Raw genomic sequence first — 14,250 nt, 5'->3', positions numbered from 1 at the left:
TCTAATTAGTTAATTAGGAGTGTCCTCGTTAACAAACACCTCAGGCGAGATGGCTTACGGCACCCCAGATGTTTGTGCATGATGTCATCAAGGTGCCCATTCATATGTACACAGAGATTTTCTTCACAATGTTATTCTTTTTGTGCTCTTACAAAGACAAAGCCATTAGATGCTTTCACCTTTTTTTATGCACGATTTTAATGTGCAGATGAAAAACCTCAGTGGAAACACCACAAATTCGAAAAGATATGAAAATATTATAAAAATGTTTGGTGGAGTTGGAAAAGTTGGTGTTCAATAGAAGGTAACTGTGACTTGTTGCATGGAAACAGATTCAGTAAATAAATGATGATGTGCAGTTATGACGTACCATCATCGCAGCTCTCTTCATCATCTCTGGATGGCTTTTAACAGGCTTGTGTATACACACAGCTGTTACCACAACAGTCGTTTGGTGTGCTCTCTGTTATTATACATCTATCATTTTCTGTCATTTAAGGTTTGACTGGCGGTATTTTAACTATGTCATCTCATTGTGTCCTGTTCTGCTATGGTACCAAACTAGAGGATTAGTGCCAACTACTGCTTATTTCTTATTCGCATAACCAGGCACACAAGGTCGTGCAGTGGTCAGCCATATAGCAAGAGGGTTTTGGGTTCAAACCTGCTGGCCGGCTGGGGCCCTTCTGTGTGGAGTTTACATGTTCTCCTCATGCCAGCATGGGTTTTCTGCAGGCGTTGCAGCTTTTTCCCACAGTCCAAAGACATGCAGGTTAATTGGTGACTTTAAATTGCTCCTAGGTGTGAATGTGAGTGTAAATGGCTGTCTGTCTCCATGTGTCGGCCCTGTGATAATCTGTGACCTGTCCAGGGTGTACCCTGCCTCTTGCGCAGTATAAGCTAATACTGAATGAATGCATAATGAATGAATGACTGAATTAATAAATAAGCAGACCACTTTCGCCGAAAAAACAGCCATATAGGTCAGCTGTGCAAACAGCATATAATGACCAATACCTACGTTTATTGTAAGGCAGCACCCTTTAGTGGCCATAGTAACTATTATGGGAGCTGAGGAGGACGTGAGGTGACCAACCCAGTCTCATTCGGAAGTTGTTGAAAACCGCCGCTTGATCAGTGACTTCCAGGATCAGACACTGATGAAAAAGCCTTCTTTTCACATCAGCATTATTTGCAGCAGGGCACAATCATTGTCCAGCACCTTCAGGCGGTGTTGGGGAAATACGACAGGACAACAACAAAAGCAAGGGCCGTGGAAGTCCTAGTAGGGCAGTCTGGATGTCCATCCCTGACTTTCACTTGGGAGGCTGGTGTGGGGGTGTGTTTGTTTACAAAACATAACCATGTGTGTTTGTTGTTGAAGGAAAAAAATGTCAAATCACAGTGTTGTCCCTGCATTGTGCATTTATTTTGAAAGAGACTGTATGCAAACTGTACATGTCCTGTGAAAATGGAAGTGTATTTTGAAAATAGACAATGTATGTAACAGGCTGAAGTTGACAAGGAGTCCCAGAACGTCATCAACCAACGGTGCGTTGGTCGATGTCTGACCTCATAAAAGTGACATTTTACAATTCTTCACATTACAAACTGAAAACAGATTTTGTCTCTTAATTAATGTTAATGTTATTTTAAAATGTAAGTCTCTTAATGAGCAACTTTTTCAAAAATGATTTAAGTAATTATTTTCAGGCACAAAGTCATTTTCAGAACATTATTCTGAGAGACTAACTCAATAAGATTTTAGGTTTTCCTTAATAACTAAAGTGTTTATAACACTGATGCTGCAGCAGATTAAGGTGGTCATTTTAATAACTTAAATACTGCTGGGTGGCTTATTGTAACCTGTAATAATATAACCTAGCAACAAATTTATATTATTGTACAAAAGTACTGTAACTAATGGGCCAAACTAAATCTTTAAAATAAAAGCAGTGCAATAAAAGTGTAATATTCGCATCTGAGACAGTGGAGCAGATTAATAATGTAGCATAGAATGGAAATACTAGTTTTTGTGTTTCTGTGAGGGAAGCGCCATCTCATGGTGACACCTTGTCAATAAATTGTGAATAAATGGGTGGGTTACAGTGGAATCCAGGCACACCCCCAGAAAGGTGGAGGGGAATGGTATTTGGCTGGAAACTGGGGGGACATTGGCAGTCTTCCGGAAAGCTTTCGGAAGGCCTGGGAAATTTGAAGTGGCTGCATCTGTATGTTGTTTTGGGGACGGCCATATATGTTGTTTTTAATTGATAATTGACCCATTTTGTCGTTTAGGTATGAGAGAGCATAGCACACAACAGTTGTGGATGGAAAAGCGCATTAATTTGCATTTTCTTTTGCCAGTTTTCTAAAAATGTTTCAGAAATTTGCGGTATATTTGGATGGAAACCCAACTAATGCAGCATTTCTACGTGTCTAGCCATGTTAGTGCCATGGCTCTATGGATGTCAGTGTTAGCCTTTGTGTCACTCTGAGGTTTAGTCCACTTTGGTCCAGACTGAAATATCTCAACAACTTTGGGACGGATTTCCATGGAATTTATATCAACTATTTCAGAGGTTAATTCTTAATGACCCCTGACTTTTCCTCTGGCACCACAAACAACTCAAGGTTTACACTCATCCAGTGAGATCTACTTAATGGATTGCTGTCTGTATGACCTGTCATAATGACATTCCCATCAGTCTTCGTTGCACCTGCAACCTTGTGGTGCTCGTGTCAGGTGGAAAATGCAACTTAGTATTTATTCATTTGTACGTTGCTTTGGAAAAAAGCATCTGATAAATGAATAAGTGAAAATGTAGTTGAAAATTTTAGCATGTAAACATGGAGAACTAAGCTGGTTACAGTGGTAATCATCGCTGAAAGCACTAATGATGGAGGTTTACTCCTACTCCGAGCTGCCACACATGTCAGGCCACCCTCCATTCTTCATTCACCCGCCTTTATCTGTCCTCTCTCTCTCCTCTCCAAACTTTTATCATTTCAAGATGTGCGGAGGCTTAATGTATTTATTTAAGCTCAAAGCTTATTTAAGCTCCATTAAAGGTAATTATATACCCCGTTATAAGGCTCAGCCATCCCCAGAGTGGCCATTAAGTGTGGGTAGATGCGGTGGTTCTGCCAATGTTTGTGGCTGCCACGATAATTATGAAGCTGTGTCTGTCTGTGCTGGGTAGACCCGGGGTGGTATCCACTGTTTTACATAGGCATTAGAGCGGAGACAACGTGGGCATAGGGGGAATGGTGTGGAATGTGGAACACGCCTGATTGGAAAGTCCACATTTCCTTACTCCTGGAGCTGTGTGTTCTGTGCCATATGTTTGTTATCGGATTCATTCAAAATTCACAAAATTCAGGAAAAGATAAACTTCTACCTTCCTATTCACTTTCATAGTCTTAATATTGGCAAGTGTACAGTGTGTGTAACCTGAAGGGAGAGAGGCAGCCAACCCTTCTGCTGTCTCATAGATAGAGATCAGTCCCACAAGCTACTGTCAGCATGTCGAAGAAAAGAACAGGAAAATGGCCAGGATTGATTTGAATCCTTTGGCAGACGGCGCTGCATGTTAGATATAAGACAACAGAGCAGAGTAACACTGAGAATAAATTAAAAACTAAAAGGAGTCAGACAGGAAGAAGAGCAAAGCTGTTGAAAGTCAGGAGGAGGTAACAGACTCGCAGAGAAGAGCAGAGAGGAATTAAAAGGAGCTAATCAATTTTAATGCTTCTTTGCTGGTATGATGTAAGACAGACACTTAAGCATACTTGAACGCCCTTACCTGTCCCGCTCTCCTTAAAAAATCCCAGAGCCTCATTTTTCTTCCCTGCAGCCATGGGGAAATCCGTTTTAACCAAGCCAGATGGAGGGACAATCCCTTTAAAAGGCCGCTGACAGGGCACAGCGGGACACACAGTTTACTACATTTTTACCGCGGCACTCAGCCAGCTCGTTGTGAATTCCTGTCTAGGCTCCATATTTAGATGAAGAGTTCATTCAGCAGAAGCTCCCTGAGGATACAGAGTGAGAGGATCAGGCCAGGGAGGCCAGAGTCTGCCCTGATGGAAAAACACAGTGGCTTAGTTACTGGCTGATTTATAAGGGCTCCTATCACGCTACACTGAGGGCCATTTGAGAGTGTGTGTTGACTGGACCTCTCTGTGCTCTCGCCACCTCCTCTTGACCCTGTTAATAGCTTGGTCTGAATTGATCAAGCTACATTCTACTGCATGCTAATAGTTTAAATACGTGCCCCAGTTGTCACTGCACTATCACCCACCAACACTTTGGTAAGCACTTGGCATTATTCTAAGGCTGCTTTACAACAGATCATCGATAAGTGCTCTCCTTTGCTGTGACATCATCACAACATCAAATCACGGAGCAGAGATTGAGGCTGGCTTCTGTAAGGCTTTGTACCTATGTAAATGCTGTATGTGGTGTGTCTACAGCATCCAGGGCTCTAGTGACTGTTCATTAAACTTCTCCCAAACACTGATTATCCAGTCATAACTGGGTATGTAACTAGGCTTGTAGGACTGTCAAGCTTCTGATTTCTCCCACGGGTGTATTACCAATACCATAGACTGTAAAAATAATGGACAAAGTTATCGTGATATCTCTTGTTGGTTTGTGGACTCCTCTTTTGGAGCCTCGAGTTCGGCATTTTGGCTATCGCCATCTTGGTTTTTTGGAACCAGAGGTGACCATATTTGGGTGAGAGGGTGGAGCTGTGGAGGAGCAAGGGGTGGCTCTGATTGAGAAGATGAGGGCACTATTGGCAGACAGCCTGTCTCTCAAAGCTATAAAGCAAAACTATAAACATGTGTATTTCTGCTGTAAAGTTGAGCATATTATCATGAGAGTCTATGACTCAGTCTTGGAGTCAGCCTCAAGTGGCCATTAGAGGAACTGCTGTTTTTGGCACTTCAGTGTTGGCTTCGATTTTCAGCCCCAGAGGTTTGCTCCTTGATAAGAACTGGATACTGGCCTCCAAGATGGTGCCCATAGGCCCTTGACTTAAAATTGCTCACTGAGCACACAAGCTAAAGTGTTAACTAAATTCCTGGCATTTTCTAGTGGTCCTGAGTAGGTATAACTACAGCTGGAGCAGCTATGTGATCCACCCACCAGCAAGGTGACTTGCCCACCATACCAACACATCAGTCCATGATCAGCCAACCTAGTCCTTTGGTCCAAAAGTGGAAGCCCTGAGGAAAATGCTAAGTTAGTAATTGCTATCTTGCAAACTATGACATGTTAAAAGATAGGTGGTTAGGGTAAGGGTCACATCACGTTACTTATAAGGTGAATCATGTCTGCATGGATGTTGAATTGTAAAGTGAATTACTGCTCTGTTTGGCCCCACATTAATTCACTGCAATATCGTGTTGTAGCAAGTTTCAATTAGCCATCATGTTGCAGAGTTTATCTTGTGGAACTATCTGTGATGGGCATGGTTTGTAGGGCCTTGTTGTGTAGGTTCCAAAAGGAATGTGGCTGCAGTTATACCAACACCTTCTCATCTCAACTTGTCAAATATTGCCACTTTGTCAGTAGACTTTCACATCTAAATATGATGCCCTAGGTAACCTCCCATGTCTCTTGTAGATTCCAGGATGGCATGTCAATTAACACTTGTTACATACTTGTTACATGACAGTCTTTTTTCAAAATACACTGACAACGTAGGTAAAACACCTCATTTTTATGTTTATTTCCTTGTGGAAAAAAAGCATGTGGTTAGGTTTAGACAACAAAAACACATGGTTAGGTTTAGGCAACAAAAGCATGTGGTAAGGGTTCGGCAACAAAAGCACATGGTTAGGTTTAGGCAACAGAACAACATGGTTAGGTTTAGGCAACAAAAGCAGGTGGTAAGGTTTCAGCAACAAAAGCACGTGGTTAGGTTTAGGCAACAGAACAACATGGTTAGGTTTAGGCAACAAAAGCAGGTGGTAAGGTTTCGGCAACAAAAGCACATGGTTAGGTTTAGGCAACAGAACAACATGGTTAGGGTTAGGCAACAAAAGCAGGTGATTAGGTTTAGGCAAAAGAAACACATGGTTAGGGTTCGAGAAAAACATCATGGTTTAGATCAGCGTTCACATGGGAAGCAAACAGCAGGCTATAACAACAACAACTAATAACATCCTCCCATGACACTTATCATTTCAGCAGTTTACCTGTGGAATCAAGGACCCATTATTTAAAATGACTATGAATTTAGATAAAACTGCCTCCATCATGATTTATAAACTACATAAGTATTATTTGAGATAGCAGCAGTAACTGAGGGGGCTTAGCATAATGTCTGCCATTCCCATAGAGATGAGTAACGTGAGCCAGGATATATTTTCTCAGCAACTCATTGACAATCAAAATACAGGAGCAGACACCAATATCAGCAACACTCAAAGTTAAAGTTCTTAATTATCTCCCTCTTTTCACCCTCTACCTTCGCCCTCTCATCTCCTTCTTTTTCTGTCCCTTCTTTTCCTCCTTCTCCTCTGTCTTCTCACCTTTTACCACCCCCTTCATTCTCTTCCTCCTTACTTTTTTCTCTCCCACTCCTGTCTTTCTCCATGGTGTCTTGCTGGATTTATTCCCAGGCTCAAGGGTTTAGGTGTTAATCCCTCACAGTTTTCATCACTGAGAGCACCAATCAAAAAGGGCTTAGTCTGTGTAATCTGCCAGACTATTGTCCCCTCTTGTTCTTCCTCTGCTCCTGCTCCGTCCTCCTGATATTATTTCTTTCTCTATAGAAAAAAGTTTTCCAGCAGCAAACAGAAAAATGTTCATGATCTGGACAGGGAAAACTATGAGAGATAAGGAGCAGCAAAATGTGTTTCTGAAACAAACTGATTATTAAAAAAAAGTGGAAGACATAATTGTGCAATGTGGGTTCATATGAGGGCACTGTAGGCGGGTTAAGGCAGGAGAATGAGTTTGGATGGGTAAAGATTGTGAAGCCAGATCTGCCAGGAGGTTTGCGGTTGGCACTGAACATGCTGCCTCGGGGTGATTACATTCACATTATTATTATTTTAGAATCTGTGCCTCTGGATGGCTGGACCACACCTGGGTTACAGCTCAGGTAGCCAGGTTTTATTTCACAGAGATTTAGCAGACAGTCTCACAGGACCAATGTGAATTTTGCTACCAGCAACCGCCACCTGCTAAAATATTGACAGTGTGCATATGTGCATATCAATTTTTCTGCGATGCATAGCAATTTTTCTGTATCTTTATCATCATGGATCTTGCTTAAAGTTAGGGTTTTATTGATGTATGATTAATGCATGAGGGTGACTCATAAATCGTACCCCCAATTCCTGCAAATAGAGTGAGTTCCCCCAAAAAGCCATGGTATGCAGGCTGAACAGGCTCTCACTGTGTAAAACATCAATCAATCAATCAATCAATCAATCAATCAATTTTATTTATAAAGCCCAATATCACAAATCACATTTTGCCTCGGAGGGCTTTACAGCATACAACATCCCTCTGTCCATAGGACCCTCACAGCGGATAAGGAAAAACTCCCCAAAAAACCCCTTTAACGGGGAAAAAAATGGTAGAAACCTCAGGAAGAGCAACTGAGAAGGGATCCCTCTTCCAGGACGGTCAGACGTGCAATAGAAGTCGTACAGAACATGTTGTAATGATAACTATGAATGAGGTATAAATCAGGCTAAAAGGAGGACAACAGACTTTTATCACCTCTCTATTCTTGGCAGGAACAAGAAAATGACTTTGTACTACAAGGCCAAAATGTAGACGATGTGATTATAATGACACTTCCCTTGCTGCTCCCTGTACTTTCCAACTTTATCTCACTTTACATTTTTTTTTACCTCCACACTGGCAATAACTGTGGCCGGAGGCATTGGGCTCTAGTTTCGCAGACCGGGTGAGGCGGGGGCGCAGCGCACCTGCGCTTCACCAACTGGGTGTGGCCAGGCAGATTTTGCAAGTTTGGCACACTGTGCGCCCTGGCGCAGCTACTCCTCTTTCCCACCTCCGTCCCTCCTATCTGCGCAAGTCGGAAAGAGGGAGGAGAGAAGGCGTGGAGTGGGTTTTACACACATTACACCAATCAAATGAGCCCCTCTCCTCGCCCTTAAATGCGCCATGTGAAGGCGTAATGAGAGTTTACTCAATTCGCCATGGCGGAAGAGAGCGGCAGCGTCAGACAGCCAAACTTCTCCCAGGAGGAAACTGATGTTTCATCTCGCAGTGTCCGAATATACGGAACTGCGAGCAGACCTCCACGGGCTGATGATGCAAAGGTAGCCTGGGAGGAGGTCACCACAATTGTAAATCAATGTTGTGTTTCTCTCGTGCGCACGTGCGCGCGTGCACTCTCTCTCTCACAGTCTCACTCTGTTTCTTTTCTTTTGACTTTTCTAAGATGACAGATGTTGAATATATACTCCCTATCTGATGCTGTGGCTGTTTGTGGTTGGCTGAGAGGGATGTGAACTCACTAGTTTGCAGCTGTGTTAATCAAAACAAGTTGGGTTTCCATTATGCGTGCCAAACGTGCCAAATGGTGCCAATCCCCTTTGATCTGACATCAGATGTGACGGGACAGTCGATATAGAGATACATTTATGTGCTGATTGCAGATAGTTGCATTGAATAGTGGTTTTGTGGGTATTTATTGCGTTATTAATGTGCCTGACATTCTGGAAACCTGCCTGCGAGGTTTTGGTGACGTGTGCGCACTGTCCGCCGGTCAGCCAAACTTCGGCTTACACCGGTTGCGCTCCACCTGTGCTGACAGTAGACGTGGTTTCAGCTGGTGAGCTTTTAGCGCACCTTCGGCGAAGCCTTTTGGCACGAAACTGTCACTGCGCCAAGCTGGATCTGTCGGCACCTCCCCCTGCTGTGCCACCACACCCATCTCAGCACACCTCAGTCTGCCAAACTACCAAACTGAGCGCACCTCGGGTTGCGCTGCTCGAAACTAGCTCTGCGCGGGGTTTGCCACCCTGTGCCACCCTGCGCCGCGCTGGGAAACTAGAGCCCAATATGTTTTTGGGTTGTCATTACATATGTTCATCTGTCACAATCTTGGCACGCAGTGATGAACTGATTAGATTTTGGTGGTCATAGCTCAAAGGTCAAGGTCATTATGACCTTGTCTGTCTCATTCTTGTGAACATGATATTTCAAGAACACCACTCGGGAATTTCATCAAATTTGGCACAAATGTCCACTTGGACTTAATGATTAACTGATAAGATTTTATTGTCAAAGGTCAATGTCAGTGGTGGGTATTTCCTGAAATTTGGCACAAATTTGGACTCAACAATGAACTGATCACATTTTGGTGGTCAAAGCTGAAGATCACTGTGACCCTGCATTCATCATATTCTCGTCAACATGATATCTTAAGAACACCTTGAGGGAATTTCTTCAAATTTGGCACAAGCATCCACTTTAAGTCAAAAATAAACTGATTCAAATTTGGTGGTCAAAGGTCAAGATCACTGTGTCTGATTCTTGTGACTGCAATATCTCAACATGGACATGAGGGAGTTTCCTCAAATTTGGCCCAAACGTTCATATGGATTAAGAAATAAGATTAGGATTTGGTGGCCAAAGGTCAAGGTCGCTGTGACCTCACAAAACATGTTTTTGGCCGTAACTCAAGAATTTGTATGCTAATTATGATTAAAAATCACACACAAAAGTCTGATAGGATAAAATAATGAAGTGATGATTTTATATCCAAAAGGTCAAAATTCAACTTCCCTGTGACATCATAATGTTATGCAAAAACACTTTTCTGGCCATGACTCAACATCACATCTCAATAGCAGAAGGAGAAACCTTTGGTCAGATACTGACACTAATCTTAAAACTGCTCTGATTTTATTGAGCTTCTATGCTGTGTTTACATGCAACATATGAAATGTGTTGTAAGTAAATGTTTTGTAGTTTCATTCAGTGTTAGCTTTGCTCATAACAGATATAAAGCGGAGACAGCCAGCCCTTTTATTGGTCATCACCCACCATCCAAAAGGGAGAGAGATGAATGGATTTCTCACTGATACTCTCTGTCTCTCCCAGCGGCCAGACTCCATTAGTTCCAGGTAACTAGTGTATCATGGGATGAAATGGTCGGATCCCTATGAACAAGCCCCGAGCTAAACCTCCAAAGATTGATCCACGCTGTCTGCTGGAGCCCTGTTAAACAAGCATAGAATTAAATGTACCATTCCAGTACACACACCATGATGAAACACTGCACGTTATTTGGAAAAGTCAATAAAAAGATTAAAGGACAGAGAGAGAAACTAACCCATAAAATCACAGTGAATATGACGAAATGAGTCAACAAAGTCTGCATTTTACAGACAATAGAAGTATATCAGCTGCTGATGTTGTGAGGGACAGTGTGTGTCCTTGTGTCTGTGTGGCAGAGACTGGCCAAGCTTCCTCTGCAGCATTCTGGTATAAAACAAGGTGGAAACTTGATGACAGTCATTCAAAGCTAACAGCTCACTTGCTGACTGAAATACACCAATAAAGAGTAAAAGAAAAGAAATCGCTCCATCTAACATATCTGAGACTCTGATGCCAGTACAGACCTCTTCACAAAGAGCAACCAGAGGAGGGGTTTCTTGTGTGTTACCTTTCAGTTTCGAGGTCTGATGCCAATTTACATTAATAATGTTGGAACTGAATCTTTGTTTTCATACACTGGTAAGAAAGATATTTGGCAGACTGGTGCAGTCTCAGGCTTATTTATATTTCTTATGTGCAAAAATAGACACATCCATTTCAAACATTGTAAACATCACTGCCCTCATACTTCCATGCGTCCTTTATGTTGGCATAGAAACAGCCAATTGATGGCACTTGAGGAAGGAGTCAAAAGTTTCACACAACAACAAACAAGGAGACAGTGGAGGAGGCTGTAATATTGTACCACTGTGGACAGAGAATTTTTTTCACTATATAATCATGGATGTATGAAGAGACCTGGATACAGCATTGGCGTCAGGGCCCCGTTCATGCGTATGATATTTTCTCATTGATGCATGAAGCCAATCTTTTATAAATCATAATTTTATTATAATTTATGATAAAAATAAAATAATTTAACCTCGTGGCTAAACTTTCCAAATATCATCTGACTGAATGGATTAAATCTTGAGAATTGATCATCATTTCGTGGGGGCTCTGATGCCCCAAATGTCTCTTTCCCAGTGTAAGTCTATGGGAAAAAATCTTTCTGGGCCCAATGGCATCACGTGATGTACCCGGAAATTGTAGTACCACTGTTTGGCCACTACGAAAATTGGCTTCAAAGCCCAGTGCACCTTCTAGAGGTTTGTGTGTTACAGATTCATTCCTTACTGCCATTATTGAAATTTCTTCATAGTCTCCTACAGTCGTATCTTGCTTGAATTATGCTACACTGCCTTTACAATCTGTGGTAGTACTGCTCCATTTTGTCCACATCCACAAGCTTTCTGGAAACATGCACAAAAATGGACAAAATGGATGCAGAGTATGGACAGAAGACTCAGGTTTCATGTATAACGTTGAGCATAAATGAGTCCTTACTCTTATTACATTCTAGCTTTATGTCCTCTGCATTCTATTCATTTTCTCTTTTGAGCTGCAATACAAGACTCTGTGTTTTCGTAGCATAAGTTCAGTCGGCAGATGCTAAACCTGAAACATAATGACAACTTCCACAACTTTAAAGAACAAACCGAGCTGTAATTGTTGCATAATCACCATTTAGGGCTGTCATTTGAACATTACTCTGCTTGCTGTGCCACATCAATTGCACTTGAAAAGTGAACCAGGTGGACTAATCATGACTTGAGGTTTGACACTTTTTATCTCTTCCTCCCAGACATTGACGAATGCCAGGAGAACAACGGAGGCTGCGATCACTTCTGTCGGAATACAGTGGGCTCATTCGAATGCAGCTGCCAGAAAGGCCACAAACTGCTCACTGATGAACGCACATGCCAAGGTCAGTGAGTGACAGCTGTCAATCACACAGATGCTCACTCTGTCATCAGTCTTGTTGTCAGGCTCAGGGTTTCACTCAGCAGTCAGCTCGAAATACACCCAGAGGCTAGGGCTGGGCATCTTATTGTATGATATGCTGATATGAGACAAAATATTCTTAGATTTTTGTAATATCATAACAGTCTTTTCCTGGTTTGAGTGGCTGCATTACAGTAAAGTGATGTAACTATGTGAACTTCCCAGACTGTTCTAGCTGTTCTTCCATTTGCCCTTCCCCATTTAGTCATTATATCCACATTACTGATGACTATCAAAATCTCATTGTGTAATTTCGTAAAAGCACCAATAGTCTATCCTACAACAGTCACAATATTGATATTGAGGTATTTGTTCAAAAAATATAGTGGTATTTCATTTCTGCATATTACCCAGGCCTACCAGAGGCAATCATTTAGAATTTTGAGTCTGTTTGGTTTTACTTGACAAAAGTCAAAGACAGGGGCTTCGTGGCTTTGTGGATAGAGCAGGCACCCCATGTACAAGGCAGTTGCTGCAGCGGCCTGGGTTCAGCTCCATCCTGTGGCCCTTTGCTGAATGTCATTCCTCTCTCTCTCCCCTTTCACACTTAACTTTCCTATCAATTAAAAGCAAAAATACAGACACAACAGACAGACAGACAGACAGACAGATAGACAGATAGATAGATAGATAGATAGATAGATAGATAGATAGATGGATGGATAGATAGATAGATAGATAGAAGCATAATAAGTGACATTAACAATATCTAGCAACACACACAATCTCTTAGGTCAGATACACAGGACATAGTTTTATACAGTCTATGGCAGCAACAGTCATGTTTACAACAACAAAGTCAACATATAAACTCAATAATATCTCACTGGAAACAAATCTAACATATCAATAAAATAAATATTCCTCCTGACATCACAGTACTGAGTGATGAATGTAACATTATCTCAGCATGAAGACAAACGTCAATATCAGTCATTTATCCTGCTCTCTGCCCCTCCTCTACTTAGGAGACTCACTGTCCGCAGGTCAGCTGTCTCAGGTATTTTTTTAAAGGCCCTGACACACCAAGCCAACAGTTGGCCGTCGGTCAAAGTCGGGCCGTCGGTGAGCGTCTGTCACCCTAGTTTTTGTGGTGTGTCCACCGTTGGCACTTTTCGGCCAATTGAGCATGTTGAATCGGCGGCGGAGCTTGTCGGTGAGAGAGATCACTCTGATTGGCTATTCAGGTTTTATTTCCTCGCCCCTGTAGCGAGTGAATCTGCCTGTAGTGAAACCGGGGCTAACCGGTGCTTCCTCCTCAGGCTCCACTTCACTCAGCTACTCAATAGATCCACTGCTTCTTCCCACTTTAACCTGAATAACAAACCGGGGCTAGCTGTGAGGCTAGCGGAGTGTTAGCCGCAGCATGACCGGAGGGAAGCACAGCCAGTTAGCCTGCGCTATCTTCCCAGCTAGCTTCAGCTCTCCGTTTGGATCCAACCAGAGCACCGAGCCTGGTTTGTTATTCAGGTTAAAGTGGGAAGAAGCAGTGGGTTTGCTGTCAATCACATACCCCAAATACTCAACTGACGGTCGGGAAAAACTCACATTTGTCTTTCCGGGCTCTCAGACCATATTGTTCTAGTCTTTGCAGTGTTGCATTCAGGCTCCTTAAGTGCGACTGCTCATCAGGTCCTGTGATGAGCAGGTCATCCAAATAGCACTGGACACCTGGGTGCCCACTCTGGATCTGGTCCATTGCTCTTTGTAAAAGTGCTGGAGCAGAGGTAATCCCAAAAGGGAGCCTCCGATAACTGTACAGACCCTTATGTGTCACTATGATCAGCAGTTCTTGTGAGTGTTGGTCCACGTGTATCTGGAGGTATGCCTGAGATAAATCCATCTTACTATACTTCTGTCCTCCAGCCAAACCTAAAAAGAGGTAATCAGTGAGGGTAGTTGATATTGTTCTGCAGTCAAGACAGGGTTCACAGTGACTTTGAAATCACCACAGATTCCATCCCTTTTCATGACAGGAACAATGGGTGTAGCCCAGTCACTTGTGCTCACAGGTTCCAGTTCTCCACTCTCCACTAACCTGTCTAGTTCAGCCTCAGCCTTGGGTTTGATGGCATACAGAACAGATCTAGCTTTTAGACACTTGGGTAAACTTCCTGGTTTTACTGTCAACTGATATATGCTTC

The 14,250-nt window shown here is 42.6% G+C and overlaps 1 protein-coding gene across 3 annotated transcripts in view; it reads left to right on the top strand.

Moving 5' to 3' along the window:
• scube1 (signal peptide, CUB domain, EGF-like 1) overlaps positions 1–14,250 on the top strand; it is a 250,963-nt gene that overhangs the window by 200,728 nt on the left and 35,985 nt on the right. For all 3 annotated transcript variants that reach the window (XM_078164991.1, XM_033614176.2, XM_033614175.2), the window contains one exon: positions 11,907–12,029. In XM_078164991.1, coding sequence (XP_078021117.1) covers positions 11,907–12,029 — 123 coding nt within the window. The remainder of the gene's footprint in view (positions 1–11,906; positions 12,030–14,250) is intronic.

The sequence above is a fragment of the Epinephelus lanceolatus genome, chromosome 23 (genome assembly GCF_041903045.1).
Source record: "Epinephelus lanceolatus isolate andai-2023 chromosome 23, ASM4190304v1, whole genome shotgun sequence".
Taxonomy (NCBI): domain Eukaryota; kingdom Metazoa; phylum Chordata; class Actinopteri; order Perciformes; family Serranidae; genus Epinephelus; species Epinephelus lanceolatus.
This window is presented reverse-complemented; position numbering and strand designations above follow the sequence as displayed.